This window comes from Siniperca chuatsi, linkage group LG4 (genome assembly GCF_020085105.1).
Source record: "Siniperca chuatsi isolate FFG_IHB_CAS linkage group LG4, ASM2008510v1, whole genome shotgun sequence".
Taxonomy (NCBI): Eukaryota; Metazoa; Chordata; class Actinopteri; order Centrarchiformes; family Sinipercidae; genus Siniperca; species Siniperca chuatsi.
Window position 1 is genome coordinate 9,331,940 of NC_058045.1, and position 20,349 is coordinate 9,352,288.

A 20,349-nucleotide genomic window follows, 5' to 3' on the forward strand; every position below is an offset into this window, starting at 1 on the left:
TTACCATTATTCAAATAACACACATAACAAATACCAAAGGAATAACACTGTTGTGCCCAGAGAATTGTATCAAGTCAAATTCACTGTCCTCCTTACTTATTGTAATATTGAACTTCATGGATTCTGTAAAATATCATCAATTAAAGATTTAGAGAAAAAAAGGCCAGAAAATCTAGACATATGTCGCCCCAGAGGAACACATAATTAATGCATATTGCAAAGGGATTGCGCTAACAATAGATCAAACATTTTACATGTGGAAGTCTGAATGTGGAATATATTTATCACTCCACAGTGTTAACATATTCACAGAGGTGCCTTGCTCTAATAATGCAAAAACTGAAACAGCACTCATGATTGTTCAAACACGGGACATATGGAAGACTTCAGAGGATGAGATTCACAGAACAGTTGTGGACACATGCTGCAAATATCACAAGAGATCACACACACACATACACACACACACACACACACACACAATAGTAATTTATTCCAAAAGAAGAAACATCTCTGCACTGGTGTTAAATGTCCTTATATTGAGCACTTGTTGATGGTAGCTAGAGGGTATCTTTGCAATTAGCTTGCGGAAGATCAGTCGCCGCAAACGAACACGGGAGATAATGAAGATAATGAGTCTCTCTATTAATGCTGTGCAAATTGATTGCAGACAGAAAATGTGCCATGCGCCAAGCATTCTGAAAAGATTACACTAATATCCTGTAATTTTGACGTTAGCTTTAATAATGTTGGGTGGAAAAAGCCAGATGTACTTTGTTCCCAAATCATCATGAAAAGCAACGCTTTATTACTGAAATTATTGTATTCTAATATCTTCCTCATCTTGCTATTAGTCAAATATGATTGTAAACTATTTGTAGACACAACTTTCCCAGTGGATTCTAGCTGCTGCAGAGCACCTCCTGAGCAAATTCATACAAAGACTCACAGTAAAGGTCAGCCTAATGCAAGTCAAATGCTCCCGGTCTGAAAATAGCACGTGGTGCATTTCCATGTACTTATGTTTATTGTTTACCCTAGCCCTAATTTACAATAAGTACTCTTGAACATTCTGACTTTTTTGTGTTTTTTCAACAAGGCCAAATTACCTGGAGGACTGATTATACTTCAAACTCGCATCCTTTCAGATCATTACAAAAATAGCTGCTGATGATGGCAGACCTTTCTGTGGATATCTGTGTACTGAAGTCTAAATTATTATAATTGAGCTTAACAAGAGTATCTGTTTGGTATACATGTTGGCACAGTATTTCTGCAGGGAAAATGGCCAAGTTCATTTAATTAGACGTAATACGGCTTGCATTGTATCAAAACAGTGTAATTGCCCAGTTACATTTGACTTGGGTTTGTGGAGGCTTGGACCTAAATAAATACACAAGGAATTACACTCCAACATGAGCTTTCGTCTCTTCTACTCACAATATGTTAGTCATTTTGCTTAAGTGTTCTAAAGTCTGAAATGAATGAAATTTTATTACGTACGTATGTCTATCAGCCACTGTTGTCATCCTAAGACCTCGCAAGATAATAGCCACAAATCCTGCAACATTATTTTTTTACCCAGGTCTCCTCTATCTGCCCGTTTGATACAGTTTGAGTACGTGTTTGGATTGTAACAGAACACCATGTGTGTGCTGACCCAGCCTGATCTTCCCACAGCAGTGTCTGAACCAGGCGAGGCAATGTGCGCAGAGACGTAGCACCAAAACAAAACAAACGGGTCTGAGGGAACATGTCTGTCGATCCAGGGTTCAGCGCAGCCACACAGGGCTCAAGGAGGACTCCTATCTAGATGGGGAAGGAGCCACATTCCCCTGAAATGAGCTTCTCTAGGATGAAAGCCTTGTGTGAGCTCCCCAGATGACCCACGACCCCGTCTGTATTTGTGCAGGGGGGAGCCCTGATCCTAAGTTCTCTGCCTCCCTGCCAGGATCCTGGGGAGTCGTGTTGGGGTGGCCAGACAAGCCCACCATTCTGCCCTTGGGTGTTTTGCTTTTGGGGTAAAGAAAGAACCTCAGATGAGCCAGCACTGTCACAGCAGTAACCTTTCACCCCAGGAGTTTCGGAGGTGGGCCACAGAGGCCGTTCCTGGGGCGTTGTGCTATCCCATGTCAGAGTTTGCAACACACTAATATTTCAACAAATCTTGAGATCTGTTGTCAGTGTTTTGCTTCAAAACACAGTCTGAGATTTTAATATTGGCTGAAAATCATATGTATCTGAGTTCAAATCACAGTCACGTGATTTTAGCATATTGCACAGGCAGCATGATGTCCACATTTTACTTGCCAGTAGCTGAGAAGAGTCTGGCATGTCTAAGCAAACTGGAGGCCAGCTCCAAAAAATCAAATCTCTGCAAAGAGGTGAGGAGAGAAGCTGTCATCAGAAACCTGTTGGCTGCTTTAGTCTCTGCCAGCAATGGCGTGCTGACATCATCATCACACCCAACAGCCTTTGATAATTCGCTCGAAGGATGAGGGAAGGAGAGATGCAGGTTCACAGGTCAGAAAAAATCGTTTTTATACCCAAACCTGATGGTGATACAGTTGAAAAGTAAGGATACTCAAAGTTCAACAGCAGTGGTCAATGTGCAGTTTTAGGCATGAGCACAGAGTACATCAGGACTATGACGGCTAACCTCTGCCCTACCCCTTAGGCTTTGCAGGATGTCAGCGTCAGCCCCAAACACACCCAATTACAAACAAACACAGATGCCCCAAATTCCAATTTCACTTGAAACAGTTGGCTGACCCCGTTTTCCCCTCTGTTCAGGTTACCTCTACCCACTCTCACCCTCAGGCCAATATTAATCCAATAGAGAGCTCGCTTTAAAGGAGGTTGAACAGGAAGACACTGTGGGTGACTGGTTTTACCATGACATGACTTTACCATGTTCACCAACTTAGCTTAGCATGTTAGCATGCTAACTTTTACTAAGTAGCACTAAGCCCAAAGTACAACTGAGGATGATGGGGATGTCATTAAGTTTGCAGGTATTTGTCCAGTACTGGACACATTAAAATGTTGACCTGGTGATGCCGCTAGATGAAAAGTCAGAGAATCACCAAAGTTATTACAATTCATCCTGAGGAGTACATAAATGTTGAAACTAATTTCATGGCAATCCATCCAATAGTTGTTGAGATATTTCAGTCTGGATCAAAGTGACAGACTGACATAACCATCCCTGGAGTCATGTCGCTAGCATGGCTAAACAGGAGATGTGGGACTTTTTTATGGTCTAAAGAAAATGAGATGACCTGGTGGGCTTCTGCTTGGCTGGTAGGACAGACTGTTATCATGTATTTTTAGTGAAGTGGAGATGAAGCTGCGAGGTCACCATGTGTATTCTTGTCTTAAAAAGAACTCTGCTCCTCAGTTGCGTTTGCACACCTGAGGTTTGAACCCACAACATTTTGGGATAATTATAGGTCAGACAACAAAATTGCATTCAGTTGCATTCCTCATTTTCACCTTCTTTGCTCAAACTCTCTTTTCCTTTTCCATCTCTGAAGACATAAAATTCCTCATACCACATTTATTATCTCTCTTTGCTCACACTCTTTCTCTCACTTTTAGTGCCAGAGTTTGCCGTTTCTGAATGCTCAGTGTCCCAGCAGGCAATATCCGGATTTGGTTTTGTGGTTGCACCATAAAATATCCTGACCAAGTGACATTCCCGTTTATGCTCTTTGGTTGGCTCTAAACATGTTTGTCATGAAGAAATGAAAAGAAATGGTAAAATTCCAGAAAGTTTCTCTTCGTAAACTTGTCATCTCTTTGACTTTTGCATTTTTCACATTTGCTTCTCATCATCTGTAACTGACATGAACAATAATAATAGCATTTGCTGTCATTTTAACCCTCTTGTGAATAGTAACCCTACTTAACAGAGGGTGGCTCTTCACCTGCTGTTTGTTAACACTGTCACTGCAGAGCTGCATGCAGATAGATCACATGGTTCCTATCCATTTGGAGTCCCAGGTAATCACTGAGCCAACAGAGAAGGTCACCTCCGAGAGACAAACAAAGCTGTACTCATCCTCCTAATTGTCAGGAATGTCCTCATTGAGAAAAGAAGAAGAAGCTCATTCACATGGCGCTTAATCAGAGTCATGCACTGAATTTTGGAGGACACTTGTTGAACAACTGCCTTGTCCTCTTACAAATGGAGAATGCAGAGACCAACTCACCCCTGCAGAACCACCACAGGACAACGTTAGTTCATAGCCTTGCCCATGTCTCAATCTCTCTAATACCACATCTGTCACCTTTTACTCTTGTGTTGCTTTGATTATTCTATTTGCTCATGGCTTGAACATCTGGGAAAAACACTTAAGGAGAAATTACTGATCTCCCAGAATAAGTTAATCAGGATTGTGTTGGGGTTGAACCCAAGGGCACATGTTGGAAAACAGATTCCAACAGTTGGTTACCGTTGAAAGCTAGAGTCGTACAACTGCAAATCAATGCAGTTTGTAATCTGGCCTTTTAGCCGCTAAATGTTTCGCTTCTGCTAGTCACTAACTTTGTCTGCTGTTTGGTGCTGGTCAGTAAGTGTACAGTGGGTTTATGCGAACTTTTTCACTGAAAACTGCTGACAGCCATGAGAGTGAACAAAAACATTAAAGTTGCGGGCCATAAAACCAAAACAATGAGCAGAACGACGCTAAAACCCTCCATACAGTTAAGGGGAACTGTAGAGTTGGGTGACAATTCTCATCATTCATCACTTCAAGCAACTCCTTTCACATTACACCTCATTTGATCCACTGTTAATAAAAAAAGATCATTGCTGCTTTAAAAAGAAGGCGAAATTATGGCTCATAGCAAACTTAGAACTGTACGCTTATCAGTTTTTATTATTTCTATTTTATTTATTCATTGTGATTTGGTGATTTGCCTGTCACTATGTGTATTTATTGCGTTTTCAAAAATATTTAGCCTATATAACAAACTATTTATTTATTTATTGTTTCCAGAATATTTAATTGGGGGGTATAAAATTGATCTGGTTTTATCCAGTATTTCTTTTCCTGTGTATATGTCTACATAGTGGTATCACTGTAATATTGTATTAATAATGCAGGTTTTTTTTAAACGACTATGAAGTTAATTCCTTATTGAACAAGGGAATGAATAGATATTACAAATGAGCATGTCAGTCACAGATATGATGTCAGTATCTGAGCATCGATTGCAGCCCCACTTTTCTATGCTGATACAAACACGTTGCATGTGAATCTGACTTAACTGTGATTTGTGGGTTCAGATGTGATCTGAGTCAGCTGCAGTAGTCATCATTACATCAAGGAGTCAGTAACAATTATAGTGACAAAGCTTTACAACATATAACTTTAAAATAGGGCCTCTGGCTGCCCCGCAGGCCTCTGCTCTCACTGTTGTGCTGCAGGGTATTACTGTAAATCTATGGTCTTCTTGGCATAAGCCAAGAGTGGGTAGTCTATCTTTAACAATATGACAGTTGGCAAGTGGGCTGACCAAGCATTAAAGACGCATGTTGGATAATACACTTGTCTACACACACATTTGCCAAGATTGCTTCCACAAGTCAGCTCCTCAAATGGTGGCGAGAATTTTCTGACATTTCTACAATCCTGGATTCAAGATTAACATTTTCTTTTATATTTTATAACTAGCCTTGACTTTCTAATCCCACTGAGGGCTTGTGTCCCTTTGGTTTAGTAATGAGCCATATTTTACAGACTTCAGCTCCTCTGGGGACTTTGATTTACTATGAGAATTAGCAGACTTGAAGTAATTTATGGAACTATTTCACTGCATCACAGTAAAGCTATGGAGTGGGCCATTTTCATTTTCTTTATTATAATGCCAGCCATTTCCTGCCAAATTTGCATGAGCTGGGGCAGATTGACAGTAAACAGCTGTGTGAATGTGGGACTAATGGGTCCACAGGCAGGGGAAATATTTCAAGCCAGGATAGGTTGTATCACAATTCAGAGTCATTTCACAATCCTGTCACTGATGTTTCTGAATTTGAAGCGTTCTTCTTTCAGTTGTTGAAAGCAGTCAAGTCAATGTGCTTAGTGTGACGGCTTTTGACTGAATATTGGCCTATCAGAGTTAGTTGATTGAAAACATTCCCAAAACTTGATGTATCACAGCAAAGGGATTTGTGGAAATTCTGGTCACAGACACTAATAATTGGGATGTTTTTGTGTGGTTGATCCCAGTCTAAAGATAGTGACTCACATGGCAAACACAAGACATGGCAAACCCGAGCACTAAACCTGTAAACTGCGTGGCTTCCTGAAATTGGTGGCCTAGACAATTAGAGTGGAGGGGTCCACACAGGGGTGCTGGCCAGAGGCCGATCAGGGTGCGTGATTTAGTCTGAAAGGTAGCAGCGATGATGGAGGGTCATGGACAAAGGCTCCACTCACCAGTGCTCTTTTGCTTTACGCCTCAAACTCACGCGCATTGCCCTTCGATTGCTTATTGAATTACATCTAATCACTCAATTAAAGTCACATGGAGGAGCAGCATAGGTTGCCGCTGGATGCTGGATAACGGGTGCTGTGTTGTTGTTCGTGGGAAGTTTCAAAACAAGATGTCTGAAATGTTAGCACTATGACAAGCGTCTCAATCTCTGGCTGCAATCAGTTTTGTTTGACGACGGCTTGGGAAAGCACCATCATGAATCTAGATCAAACATGGGCATTTTTCTATAACTACATCCCATTCATAACAGCTCACATAGTATATATTCACATGATTAGATGGTTACAGATTTCTTTAATATATACAACATTTGCCAAAAATGTATTTCGTATAGTTAGACAGTTATTCAAATATAGATATTTATAATTTTGTCATTTTGTCTTTGTGTTGATCAACTAATTGATTAATTGACTAATTATTTAAATTCAATTGGGGGCATTTTTGCATATATTCAAGCATCTCAAAACATTATGAAACATATGAAATCACCTTTCCTGTTGGATAACCAGCAGGATCTGGCAGGACTATGTATCTGCATTCATCATGATAAACACAAACATCTTAATCATATGTTTTTACAACATTTTCAAATGTTGATAAAGTAAATTATTTAATATTTGGGAGAAGTCTCATCATTTATTGTCATAGTTCCTCATGTATGTCTAAGGCCATATGTAGGGTCACTTCCAAAGTTTTCTCAATCTATACAAGTTCCTTGTGGAGATCTACTGTGGCTGCAGCCGGTTGGGTGTTGAGAGGCAGCAGTGAGTAAGGAGGAAATGGGGTCTGGCATGTTGACTCAGGAGTAAATCCCCCCGGACTTCTCAAAAGGCTGCTATTAGAGTTTAATCACCCTGTGATCCTGCACACACTCTAAAGCTGAGAGGGATGACTGATGAGCATGCAGCATACAAACTGTAAGCATCGACTCATCCAGAAGCTGCAATCAGCGCTTTGGATGGATGAGTGCAATCCAGTGATGAGGAAACCGAATGAGCTTTGAAAAAAGTAGTGTTACACTCTTCTTTCCACATTTCACGCCTCCTTTTTTTAAAAAAAACTGGCTCCCGTCTGCATTTTAACAATTGATTTGTGAAGCCACAAAATTATACTTGTAAATGATACTTGAATGGCCAGTGCAAGTAATTCTTCCTCCTATTTTATTACCTCAAATTTCTCAAGGCCTTTGCAACAGTGTTCTCAATTTCTCAACAAGCGAGGCTCTTAGTTTTCATTATGCACTGCTTATTTTTAGACAAAGGGCCCATTCTGTTGTGTGCCAAAGCAAAAGGCAGAGCACCAGTGAATTATTTCAAGGACATTTGCATAATGCTTTGTGACTGAGTCTCTATTTTAAGCTGAATTTTTTCCAGACATGGCTGCCTGAGCTACCAGAGAAAAGAGAAAGAACAAGTGTGGAAAGAAATGGACTATCAAAGGAAGGAGCTGAGCTTTCATGTTAGGACACTTTGATTGTGTTACAGATTGGTTCCAGGTGAGGCAGCTCTGAAAGAGAGGAAATCCAAGGGAAGAGAGAAATTCTTAACTAAGGATGGCATTGCCAGGATTTAAGCATTAAGGGAAGATTTAGAACAGCAGGTGTAGAGAATCGATGAAGCTCAAATATTCTATATTGTGGTGGGTGGCAACTCCCTGCGGTGCTTCAACTGTTTGGGAAAGTGTCTCTTTTTAATTATAGACAACATTTTCATAGACGAAAGCCAGTGGTGGAAAGTAACTAAGTACATTTACTCAAGTACTGTACTAGTAAAATTTTGAGGTTTTTGTACTTTACTTGAGTATTTCCTTTGTATGCTACTATACTTCTACTCCACTACATTTCAGAGTGAAATATTGTACTTTTTCTTCCGCTACATTTATTTGGCAGCTATTGTTACTTCTTACTTTGCAGAATACGATTTTACTCATAAAACATGTAATCATCTTTAGCGCTGAATCTAACGATTACTTTCTTGATTAATCGATTAATCGTTGGGTCCACATCACAATATCCCAGAGCACAGGGTGACATCATTAAATGTCTTATTTTGTCCGACCAACATACCAAAACCCCCAAATATTCAATTTATTATGATGTAAGACCAAGAAAAGCAGTAATCAATTTTCAAAAAAAAATATATATATATATATATATAGTTTACAATACTTCTGTCCTTTTCCTTAAGCAAAAGTGGAGTCAGCCACCACTGACAAAAGCCGTACAAAGCCTGTAAATGTGTAATTTATAATCCCTGCCACGTCAATTTTCTGTTCTGAAGTTCTTCATGATCTGTCCAACTGTGGTCCTGCCAGTGTGCATGCCTATGCTGGCTTTCTGCAATGATTGGAAGCAGGCATTGCGTGGGAAGTCCAATTAGAGACGGAAATTGCACTGAGCCCGCCGCTGTGTAGCCAAGGTTTGACGCATGGTCACTTACCTGCACATCTGCACTGATTTTTTAAAAGCAGTAGCCACCTCTTTCCACCACCTTAATTGGAGTTTCCATCACTGATTGCTTGAAAGAGAAATGCATTGCCACGGTCTGCTTCCTGGTAACAGTCTGGCTTTTCACTGATGTCTGATGAGAAGGAGGTGGGAGTCAGGTTTAGATTTAACCCTAACCCTTTTTTATGCTCATCTAAATAAAGCAGGTCTAAACGTATGAGGTCCCTGTGATGTGTGGTGCAAGAGGTCACCTACTGTCACTGGAATAATGTGTCTGGAAAAAATATCATATTCATGATGTTATTCATGTTAAATGGAGATAGTTGAATCTCTGTAGATAGCTGAATGAAAAGAAACCACAAGAATCAATCACTAAATTGTTAATAACTGAAATAGCCTAAATGTTCACATGTAGAAGAGAATAAATCACAAACATTACCTAAGATTCTCAGTTATGAAAATCATTTTTCTACTTTATTGGACAGGTTTACTCTTTATAACGAGCCACTCTCTCTGCTTGCAGCACAGACAAAAGCTCGCCTTTGACCTGTAACACAGTATCCATTCACTCATAGTCATACTGAACCCTCAAGAATGGTTTCATGTGTCATGTTGGTTCATTTTCTTGACTATTCATCCATGAAAGCACAACAAGTCAGTGGTTTTGGAGTTATAAAGCACATAATATCCATGACTATAGTTTCTAATCCATATTATGTGGTCTTGACATGCAGCTACATTTATTATTCTGCAATATTGCTGCTTGCCCGTGTCAAAAAATGGTTTACCTAACACCCCACCCATCCCATAAGAGCAGCACTTTCTCCCCAGCATGTTTGATGCAGGTCTTGGATCAGAACCTCTAGTGCAATGTGTAGTTGGTTCATCAGAAGCCAGGAACACTTCTCAACATATGGGGATCATTTTAGGGGGGAAAAATGACTTATTGCCAAAGAAACATATGTAAAAAACATACGGTAGATTGGCTCAAAACAGATTTACTACACTTGCATCACATATTTTTGCCGATCTATGGAATTTTAGCCATGATAAATGCAAAAGTTTGTCAGTGTATACATGTGCACATACAAACTGCTTCGACAGTGAAGGAATGTGACAAAGTACATTTACTCAAGTACTATACTTAAAGGGAAAGCTTGACATCTTGGGGACTTTGCTTATTCGCTTTCTTACCAAGAGTTAGATGAAAAGATTGAAACCTGTAAAATGACAAATTGCAATTTTTACACTTTTATATAGTGTACAGATCAAACAAGGAGCTATGTGAGCTTTAGAGGTGCTGGTAGACAGATGTTTTTACCTTTGGACAGAGCCAGGCTAGCTGTTTCCCCCTGTTTCCAGTCTTTGTGCTAAGCTAAGCTAACCAGCTGCTCGAGTAGCTTCATATTTACCGTACGGTCATGATAGTGGCATCAATCTACTACTTGGCACTTGTACTTATACTTACATACAAAACATTTGCTTGTCGTATACAATATGATGCACTTACATTGATTTAACTACTTAACAGCATATAAAATACTACTTATAGATCAATGCATCAGTAATAATAATTCAATAATATAACATAATAGTTTAACACTCACAGAGACCATTTTTTTGCATTGGGTACTTTTATTTTTGACACTTTAAGTACATTTTTCTAATTATACTTATGTAACCTACTTTTACTTAAGTAACATTTTGAATGCAGGACTTTTACTTGTAATGGAGTATTTTTACATTGTGGTATTGCTACTTTTGAATTAGTAGAGGATCTAAATAATTCCTCCACCACTGTGGTCTAGTGCCCTTGCCACTGTGTTGGACATAAAAGCCTTTAGGCATCCAGGCTGAAGCAGTACACATCATAATAATCACATCACACATCTATACAAATGGCTGGCTGAGAGGACAGTGAAAGGGAGGGAAGCTTGAAAGACTTACATACACAAAAACATACTGGGAGTAAAAAAAACAACTGGATGGGAAGGTAGACGAAAATAGGTGAGAGAGATTGTGAGGTAGGAAGAGAGAAAATAAAAGGAGGGAGAAAAGTAAGGTGGAAGCAGCTCAGTGTTGGAGTTTTTCTGGGGCCCCAGAGGTTTTCTACCTAATAAATCCTCAGCACATATTTAAGCCAGTCAGAGGACATGCCCGGCGAGAATTAAAGGATGCATGCTTATTACTCACCTATCCACCTCTGCCGTACCCCACAACTCCCACCCCCCACTACTCCCCCAGCCTGTCCTCAATCCAGACTGGAGGCGCTACGGGCTATCAGAGAATCGGAGCAGGAATGTGACTCCTGACAGACACATCTCTCAGGGCCACAGACTGAATATGTTCCCAATTAGCCCCATCTGATAAAGTGTGAGTGCAAGTGAAACCCAAGGCGGGCATGATCAATAGCACTTGACTCATTTTGTCAGATGGGTTTGACATTGACAGGCCGCGCTGTGATTAATCACTGTGGTGCTGCAAATAATTGCCCAACCACATCTTCCTTTGTAGGTGTCGTTGAACTCTCACTGTCATGTCTGTAGTGCTCTGAATATGGCTCGTCACTTTCAATTCAGTTCTATTTCATCTTTTCTTGAACTGGCATCCATACGAAAACCAGCTTTCCCTTAATGTGCCTGTCAGTTTTTTTACACTGCACACACACATACAGCCTTTTTTTCTCATACATTACCCCAAGAACATCTACCTGGACCAGAACCGCCATCTGCTGTTCACACTGCACACTGCACCAGAGTGAGGTTGATGTGTGGTGGTTGTTTCAGTGGGGCGAGCTGTTTGATAAAAACAAGCTGCAAGCCGTTGCGGTTTCATCCTCAGAAAGTCTCCTTGGTTTCCATGCACACAGCTGGATGTTTTTAGGTTTACCCGTATGGGACTGCTGTGACATGGGCACTGGAGATGAAACAGGCCTGACTCGGCACACAAACACAGCACTACACTCCCGGCCTTGTGTACAGCTGGTAGGGATGACACAAGATGCACAGGGTTTTATTGAGTCCTGCTGAGGTTGCTGTGCAAGTCAGGGCAGTGCTCTGGCAAAGCTCAGCCTGCAGGGCAACAGAGGAGAGCGGGCCGATGGAACGCAGGCCGCTTGGCCAATGCTGAGGGTCTCTGTAGGCCGGTGTGTTGTATGTGAATGTCGTGAGATGAGACCTGGCCTCCCGTCAGCTGCAGTCTCATTAAACTCAGTGAACTCTCTGTAGAAAGGGAAGGAAGCAGATAAAGAGTACAAAACCCTCTTTTAAACCTAAAGTTCTGTTTTGGGTCCTGGAGACTCCGGCCCTCTGTAACAGCTCAAAAAACATACTTAACATTGTTTTATCGGCTTGATACTTAAGAACTTTTCCTAATTGTATGAGAATTGCTTCAGAAGTTAGCAACAGAACAGACTTCTGTTACATCTGTTTGAAGTCAAGAGACCACAACGGTAAAGAAGAGTCTACAGCCATGCTAGCGGCTCTGCAAGGCTGTACCTAGGCACAGTGGTGCTTTGAACTAAATGCTAACATATCTCAGTTTAGCGTGTTATCATGCTAACATTTGCTAATTAGCAGTAAACATGAACTATTTGGTTGTAAACCAAAGTATTGGACAAATTAAAAGTTTGACCTGACAATGGCACTAGATTAGACTAGGAATCATTAGACAAGGAATATTGTGAATGTCTGTACAAAACTTCATGCAACTCCATCAAGTAGATCTTGAGATATTTGACAGGATAAGAGACAACTTTGACCTGCTGGTGGCGCAGCAAGTAAAGTCAGGGGAATCATTATTAGGGTTCATTAGGGTTCATCTTCTGGGCACCATGGGTATCTGTACCAAATTTCATGGCAATCCATCCTACACTTGTCAAAATATATCACTAAAAGCCAAAAATGTCAACCTGTTGGTGGCACGCACAAAGGTGGGGGACCGACCAACCTTAGAGCTATGCCGCTAGCATAGCTAAAATAGATTAAATACAAGTCTATTTGGACATCTGTTATTGAAGTTTGTTCGTATGAAGTCTATCAGGGAGCAAGAGTTAACTGACCTCAAACAACATCACTATGTAGGTTCACAGATGTTTCTGCGTCTGTAAATGACTTTAAAAAATTATAGATATTTGTTTATGCTTACCCTAAATAACCTTCCTTTTGTGGTGTAATAACAATGCTTCGTGATCATTTCTGTATTTTGTCACTTTCATCAAATGTTTAAATCCAGTTTGTGGCAGAGAGAAGCGTTACCTCTTCTGTACTTTTCTGCATATTGGGTTTTAATGCAGTCAGAAGAAAAGAAAAGAATATCTGAAGAAAAAAATTGTTTGGTTTTGCAATTATTATTCTTCTTCTTATTATTATTATTACACACAGCTTTGAGGTTTGTGAGACCCCCAAACAATGACGAAGTAAAGCCAACAAAACACAAGGGTTAACAGTGCTATGTCACCAGCATTGTAGACGTTGTAGACTACTGAGCTGCTGCCAATATTTATTTACGTAGTTAACATGTTTTTTATCCACACATATATAAAGCCTGGTGTTCAATATGGAGCTGATTTGGTGTCGAGACCACCGCGAAGTATATTTTTTTCTACACAGCCATTCCTCAAGCATTGCTTAATGCCACACTGATGATTCTTCAATCTGCAGACCTCCAAATGAGCAAAGGCCCAGTATCCCTCTGTGTGCCTATACAGTATATTCCCATCTCTATTGTGGGAAAACTCGTTAGTTTCCCCATGAGTATGTCTTTCAGCAAAAGCGTCATCTCAGCCTGGGTGGGTTTTTAACTCTGTCTGTTCCTTCATTCCTCCCTCGTCTATGAATTAACTACTGTCAGACCAAGCTAAAGACATCGTCCTGGAGCTTCTGTGCTCTGCCTTCTCCCTTTACCTTCCCCTCCTCTTTTTCTCTCTCCTTTGTCTTTGTTGCAAATTGTTTCCCGATCACATTTTTCACCCACTTTTTAATGTCAGTTAAGGCTGCTTCTCTCACCCACTAATACAGTGTGGTCAGGCGCCTTCGTTCCCGACCTCACACGCAAGAGCAATTCATGGATTCAATTGTTGATGTTATCCCTGTAAAGATAACTGGGGATGGCAGGAGGTTGTGGGATGGCACTGGAGGAACACGGCTTGTGGCCAGTTCAGAGTGAGTTGACAGCTAGCAGACATGAAGAAGAGAGCAGAAACACTCTGAAAGGCACCAGCTTTGAAGACAGACAGCAAGGAGAAAAAGCCAGAGACAGTGAATGTTAAAGCCCAAAACATCATGACTTCATTAACACCAATTTCTTCTGTGTTTCTCTCTAGGATTCATTCTCTGCCAGAAGAGATTATTATGAGAAGAAGCTGCATCCCATAATAGATTTGCAATAATTATCAGTATAGTATTCAGCAGCTCTCCTTGACCAGGCACAAAACCCTGATACCTGATTGAGCTGTTGTTCATTTGATGCTTGGAATTTATGAATCTTTTACTGACCTCTTGTGGCTGAAAACAGGTATAAAGAAGACAGCACTTAATGAAATAGAAAAAATACTATGAATAAATAATGTGAGGGAGGACTTCACCATAAGGATCTACTGTTAAACACACACCCAAGGCCAAAGCTGTGTCCCAATTTCATATATACTAAATGTATGTAGTATATATGCTAATCTTTATTGAACTAGATGGCACTCAGCTTGTGGTGCTCAAACCGCCAAAGAAATACAATTGAAAAATTCAACAGCAATGTCTCTTTCCAGAAATCATGACCCGGATAATAAAAAAATAATAAATAAAATAATCCCTGTACCTTGTTGTGAGCAGTTTCATGTAGGAACTATTTTCTTTGTACCGATAGTTTCAATTGTATTTATTTGGCACGTTGAACACCACAAGCCGAGTGCCATATGGTCCCGTTATATTCATATTCACCTCTACGGCCGATATCTCCAAAACTTGGCAACTCACACCAAAACAATCTAGATGGATAAATAGCACTACAGGTAAGAGGAAAAATATGTATTTTTGAGGTGAATGATCCCTTTAAAACCTGCTCAGAATTAATATCTAGTATGGATTTGGGACACAACTTGTGTGTTGGTGGCTTTCTAAATTATTCCTTTGAATACATGGATTTCAGGTTTCTTTGTAACTCCCAGGAAGACACTCACGCCAAAGATTATCAATGTTTCTCTGAACTGTAATTTATTTAATAAATTGACAAGTAAATATCCAAAAAAGTCTTGGGTGCATGCCCAGAGAGTTGTAACAGTTACAAAAGAGACTGAAAACATCTCCAAAGTCAGTAAAATGAGTATTGCATGGGTTTCCTTGATTGCTAGAGGGTGCCACCAGTTCAACCAGTACAATCATTCAGGACTTTTTAAAATGGACATTGTATTCCATTTATAATATGAAAATCTGGTAACGCTTTATTTTACAGGTCTGTAATTTCCTAATAAATTCTCGCTAATTTCCTAGTTTCCTGGAGTGAACTACGTAATTTTATACTATCCATATAGAAAACAGTGTTCAAATCTTTTAGTCAGTGCAGCAGGTAAGCTGAACATGCAAATGTGAAATTTGTCCACAGGTAAGCATACAATTCAACATATTTGGAGAATTAAGTTTCTAATAATGAATAAATAATGAATGAATATTTACTTGGGTTTAAATTGAGCAGTTTAGTTTTCCCTATGATTAGTACCAAATTACACTGTTCTTCCCAGGAAATTACTGACACATAAAATAAAACTTTACTGAAATTCTTATTGAACATTTCAGACTAGACTGAGGTGACGCAACAGCATTTGACTACAAGAAACTTGACAAAGATTTTTTTTTTTGTTCATTGCTAAAATTCTAAAAGTGTGTATAACAAACAACTATTATTGCATGTTTAAGTATTTTTTGCATTTAAGGATGAAGCCTTAGATGAAAAGTGTTCTGTTATTGCTGGTGCAGTCTTCATTAGTCTCCAGCAGGGAGCAATGCAGAGATGCAGGCTCTCCTTTCATGTTAAAATGATTCCATATAAATGTCAGATGCATGATAAAGCCTGCACAGGCTAGAAAAAGTCTGTTTATCAATGATTTATTCCCTTTAAAGCCAGGCAAGGTGATGCTAAACAATGTTGTTATTGTTGAGTTTGGTCCACTCAAAGATGTCCTGCTCGCACACAATGTCTGAGTTGATGAGGAGGTAGCGGTCACCCACGCAGAAGTGCTTCTGGCAGGCAGCACACTTGAAGCACTCCAGATGGTAAACCTTGTCCCGCACACGCATCGTCATCTCAAATGCTCGAATCCTCTTCTCACAGGAAGCACAGAGACCGTCCTGACCGAAAAGCCTGAGTGGATGAGAGGATATCAACATCATACAGAGAGGAAGATGGAAAACATTCACCCATTCTTGATAACATGAAACTTCAAGGAATCCCTTGAGTCTCCATTTAACTACTGTGGATCTCCCCAGACCATGGCTGGATCGACCTGTTAGGGGGTTATTTAAGACTATATAAAGTAGGCACAATATTATTCAAAATAATAAATCTCTTAAATATTTTGACACAGAGCCCCTTTGTAAGACAGAGCCAAAAGATTAAGCTATAATTCATAATGCTTTTGTTGGTACTTTAGTGGGGCAAATTCCTGCAAACTGCCAAAACCCACTGAAATTTGGTAAAAGAAACTTTCGGATTCCCTGGGGCAGTTGCCCACTTTGCCTGGTTAGTAATCCAGCTTGCCCCTGACTCATAAACAACATGTGCTCTCTGAATCAAACTCTAGCATCACTTGTGCCCCTGAATCTCCCTGGAAACTACTCATCTGCCTCTGCACAGTCTATATAGTAAAAATGTCCAGCAGGAAGGAGAAACAAAATCGAGATAAAGTGATAAACTGCTTCCCCATGTCCCTTGTAAGTATAACAATGCACTCATTATACAAGTAAACAATACAACATGTGGAAAAGTGATGTTTGTCAAAAATATGTGTGAGATTTTGAATGTTTCCAACACTTCTTTAAATGATAAGGCTGGCAATATTCTATATTTCTGTTATTGTCAACAAACCCAGTCAAAAGACCAAAACCACCAATGTGTTAGTCTGTCTCGCAATACAACTTCTCTGCCCTGTCTGTGACACTCAGGCCCAAGCTCATTTCCACTGAAGATGTAAATCTTTTAAAACTGGTCAGGAATATATAGTTTAAGTTTAAAAAAATGCTGAATAATTTCCTAAAACAGCTGGGCACTGTAAGCAAGTATTACTCAAACCAGCTAACAGTGCATTTGTTGGGGACTATTTTCAGCTGCGGATGAACATATTTGGTGTGCGAGTATTTACAGCACCAGAACAGTGTATGTGTGATTGACTCAAAATAAACTAAAGTTGCCATGTTCATCATAATAAAGGGACAACAATGTGGCTCACTGATGTGTTTTCAATAGTTTTTGACAACAAAGGGTTTGGCTACAGAGGATATACATGTTGGTCTTTTATTGGATTTGATGACAATAAGACAAATATAGAATATCATCAGACTTATTCTTTGCACTTTGACACTCTTATGACACTTAACTGTTAACCAGTGTCTCGTGCTTACACAAATGAACAAACTGCTTGATTAAATCATGATGTAATGACATTCCACCATCGGACCAACCTGAGGTAATCTCTCCGACATAATTTCCTTCCCAGCTTGTAGTAGAGCCGGCGGCCCACCTCCCCGAGTCGACAGCCACACAGGTCGCAGCTCAGGCAGTCCTCATGCCAGTACTGCTCGATGGCCTTTAGGAAGAATCTGTCACCGATGCTCTGCTGACACCCACCACATGTCAGCAGAGAAGGTGGCATCTGGAGGACCTCATCCACCGGCTCCCTAGACGAGAAGGGAAACCGTTTAGAAAATCAAATATTCTAGGGCTGCAGCAAATGACTGATTTCTCAGTTAATCATATAAAAGAAAAGCAGCAAATCTTCAATTTTTTGGCACTTGTATAAAATACTTAAATGATTAATGGATTATCAAAATAGTTGCAGATTCAATTTCTGTGGATGACTACTTTATTAATCAAATAATTGTTTCAACTCTAAAATATTACATTTAATTACCCTGTTATCTGCAATAGAATATGATTGAAAATAAACGTTGGTTGATTTGTTCATGTTTTCAGAATAACAGAGCATAAAGCCCAGACTTCCAAAATGATCTCGTACTGCCATTTGTTGGTCCACTGATTTTAATCTGTCCATCTTGAGTTACTTGTACAGTTGCAATTTGATGCTGTCCACCTGAGGGAGCCATTGGATATTGTTAAATACAGTACTGTAGCCACAAAACAAATGCTACTTTATTAACCTCTTAAAATGCAGTTTTCCCCTTTTCTTTCCAATTAGGAAGCTTTAAAATCATCTTATTCCACACTGTCTGATTCTGTATTCGCTTATTCCAACTCTTCATTGAAACTATATGACGGTTAGTAAAATATATTCAAACCCAATAACCCTTCAGTTTTTGTGTGGCTACACCATTCATCAAATATAAATATTCTACATGTCACGTGCTTCATCTTTTACACATTTCCCCCAAATTCAGCCTGACACATTCGGTATTTTTGGAAACTATGTCATCTCCACTAAAATTTAAAATAAAGTTCTGTGTGGTTTGAATAATGTTTGGATGCACAGCTTGAGTTAGTAATTACTCACCCACTGGCAGGCTGCTGCTGTAAACTGTGAAATTATTTTGGACAATCAGCTCGCAAAGTTAAACATCAGGACACTTCACTTGTCCTGGGAAACACGGAACTTTTTTCTATTTTTACTCCCTTTTTTCATAACAGTCTGCTCCTGGACATGAACTTGATCATGTTTCTTGCCCAGCAGCAGGAGACTCCTGACCTCACGCTGTCAACCATCTGCAGTTATTGCACGTGAGATAGTTTGGCTGTCACACTGATAATGCGTCTTTGAAGGTCTTTTAAAAAAATGGGAAAACAAGAAAAGGCTATCAGAAATAATATTATTGCCAGTTATGCTACTTACTCATTGGCTTCCAGCGTCTTCCTCTCTATAGTGGATGTCATTTCTAAAGTATGATGTTCAGCCTGATCCAGATTAGGTTTCCACAGCCGGATCAGCGGCTACCTGTGAAGCTGCTTGCGGGAAGATTGAAGCCAAGACGCGCTGCACCTGCTCCCACAGCCTCCAAGACGCAACTTACACCGGTTTAGGTCTTTTTGTGCGTTAAATTAATAGGCAATTGAGTCCTGTGGAAATGGCCGCAAGACAAGACAATTTCGCTCTAAGCAGCTAAACGATGATGGAGGACACTGTCATCATTTCCTGAGGCAGTAACCCGCGGTGACACTTCCATGTCATCTCAACCTATATCACCCTGCAGCGACTTTGAGGACTGTCCGTTCTTTGAATTAAAACACCATCAGTCCGATCATAAGGTGACTCACGAGGATCTCCGTGTCCGTGCGTCTCTTCTAACTGAGCGGGCTGCAGACGCGCTCCTCCGCATGAAGCCGCCGTCACCGTTATTGTGCAGCAGCATCGTGTACAAATACGTCGGGCCGCCTCGGTCTCTGCTTTCGTTTCCCTCTTCCTGCTCACGACTGTTTGACAATGGGGGGAAATCGGTCTTAAAGCGACAGCTAAACATCGCACAGGCTGCCCTGTCAGGCCTGGAGTTCGGTCGTGACTGAGACTAGACTAATGAGTTCATTATTTGCTTTGCTTCACCTAAGAGCCGATAAGACAAAAGATAAAGAGCGGCGTGATATCATTAGTACAGGCGTCGTGTATTTTCTCGCTACTTCCCCTTTGAAAAAAAGAAATGCATAAAATACTGTGTTGAAAAATAATGTATAGATTTTTGGTGCCACTTTTTAATAAGGAACCTTTTATAAAGGATGTATAAGACAAAACATATGACTTTATTAATGGTTAATAAAATATTTACTTATATTTTATAGACCAGTTATAAGTCATTAATTAGAACAACTTTTGGGTTGACAAGTTGTGAAAAATCTCTAGATAAACTAAGTACATTTACTCAAGTACTGTAGTTAGCCTAAGTATAATTTGAGGCAGTCTACAAGAACTTTACTTGAGTATTTTCCAGTCCTTTGGCTGATTAGACCTGCTCAGGTTGGAGTTACATAAGTTCACCATGTAAAATAAATAACAAGAAGGATAAAGTTGTAACTTCTCCCACAAAGAAACTAACAGGAAAACCCCTGACACCCTCCAAAAATTAGGCCTATTTTTATGTTGTTGTACAGGATAATAATTTGTGTGGCCATAAGATTAAAGACATATCATCTTTCGACCTTGAAGGCTCCATAATTTAACATTCTGATAGGGGCGATCCTACATAATGAGTACT

General features: G+C 40.0%; 1 protein-coding gene across 2 annotated transcripts; it reads right to left on the reverse strand.

Moving 5' to 3' along the window:
• Positions 1-15,130: 15,130 nt before the first annotated feature.
• Positions 15,131-19,700, reverse strand: lmo2 (LIM domain only 2 (rhombotin-like 1)). 2 transcript variants are annotated; one of them, XM_044192964.1, is made up of 3 exons: positions 18,999-19,700; positions 17,617-17,832; positions 15,131-16,300 (listed from the first exon to the last, which is right to left on the reverse strand). In XM_044192964.1, the coding sequence occupies exons 1-3, from the start codon at positions 19,037-19,039 to the stop codon at positions 16,075-16,077; spliced, it is 483 nt and encodes a 160-aa protein (XP_044048899.1). In that variant the 5' UTR covers positions 19,040-19,700; the 3' UTR covers positions 15,131-16,074. The 2 variants fall into 2 exon arrangements, with proteins under 2 accessions (XP_044048899.1, XP_044048901.1); XM_044192966.1 differs by lacking the exon at positions 18,999-19,700 and adding an exon at positions 18,663-18,956.
• Positions 19,701-20,349: the final 649 nt, after the last annotated feature.

Excerpts from the sequence above, each read along its gene's own strand:
- lmo2 (XM_044192964.1), bottom strand. The coding sequence starts at position 19,039 with ATGACATCCACTATAGAGAGGAAGACGCTGGAAGCCAATGA. Across the intron at positions 17,833-18,998 it reads AAGACGCTGGAAGCCAATGA|GGAGCCGGTGGATGAGGTCC; the intron begins GTAAGTAGCATA and ends CTTCTCGTCTAG. Across the intron at positions 16,301-17,616 it reads TGTCGGAGAGATTACCTCAG|GCTTTTCGGTCAGGACGGTC; the intron begins GTTGGTCCGATG and ends TCATCCACTCAG.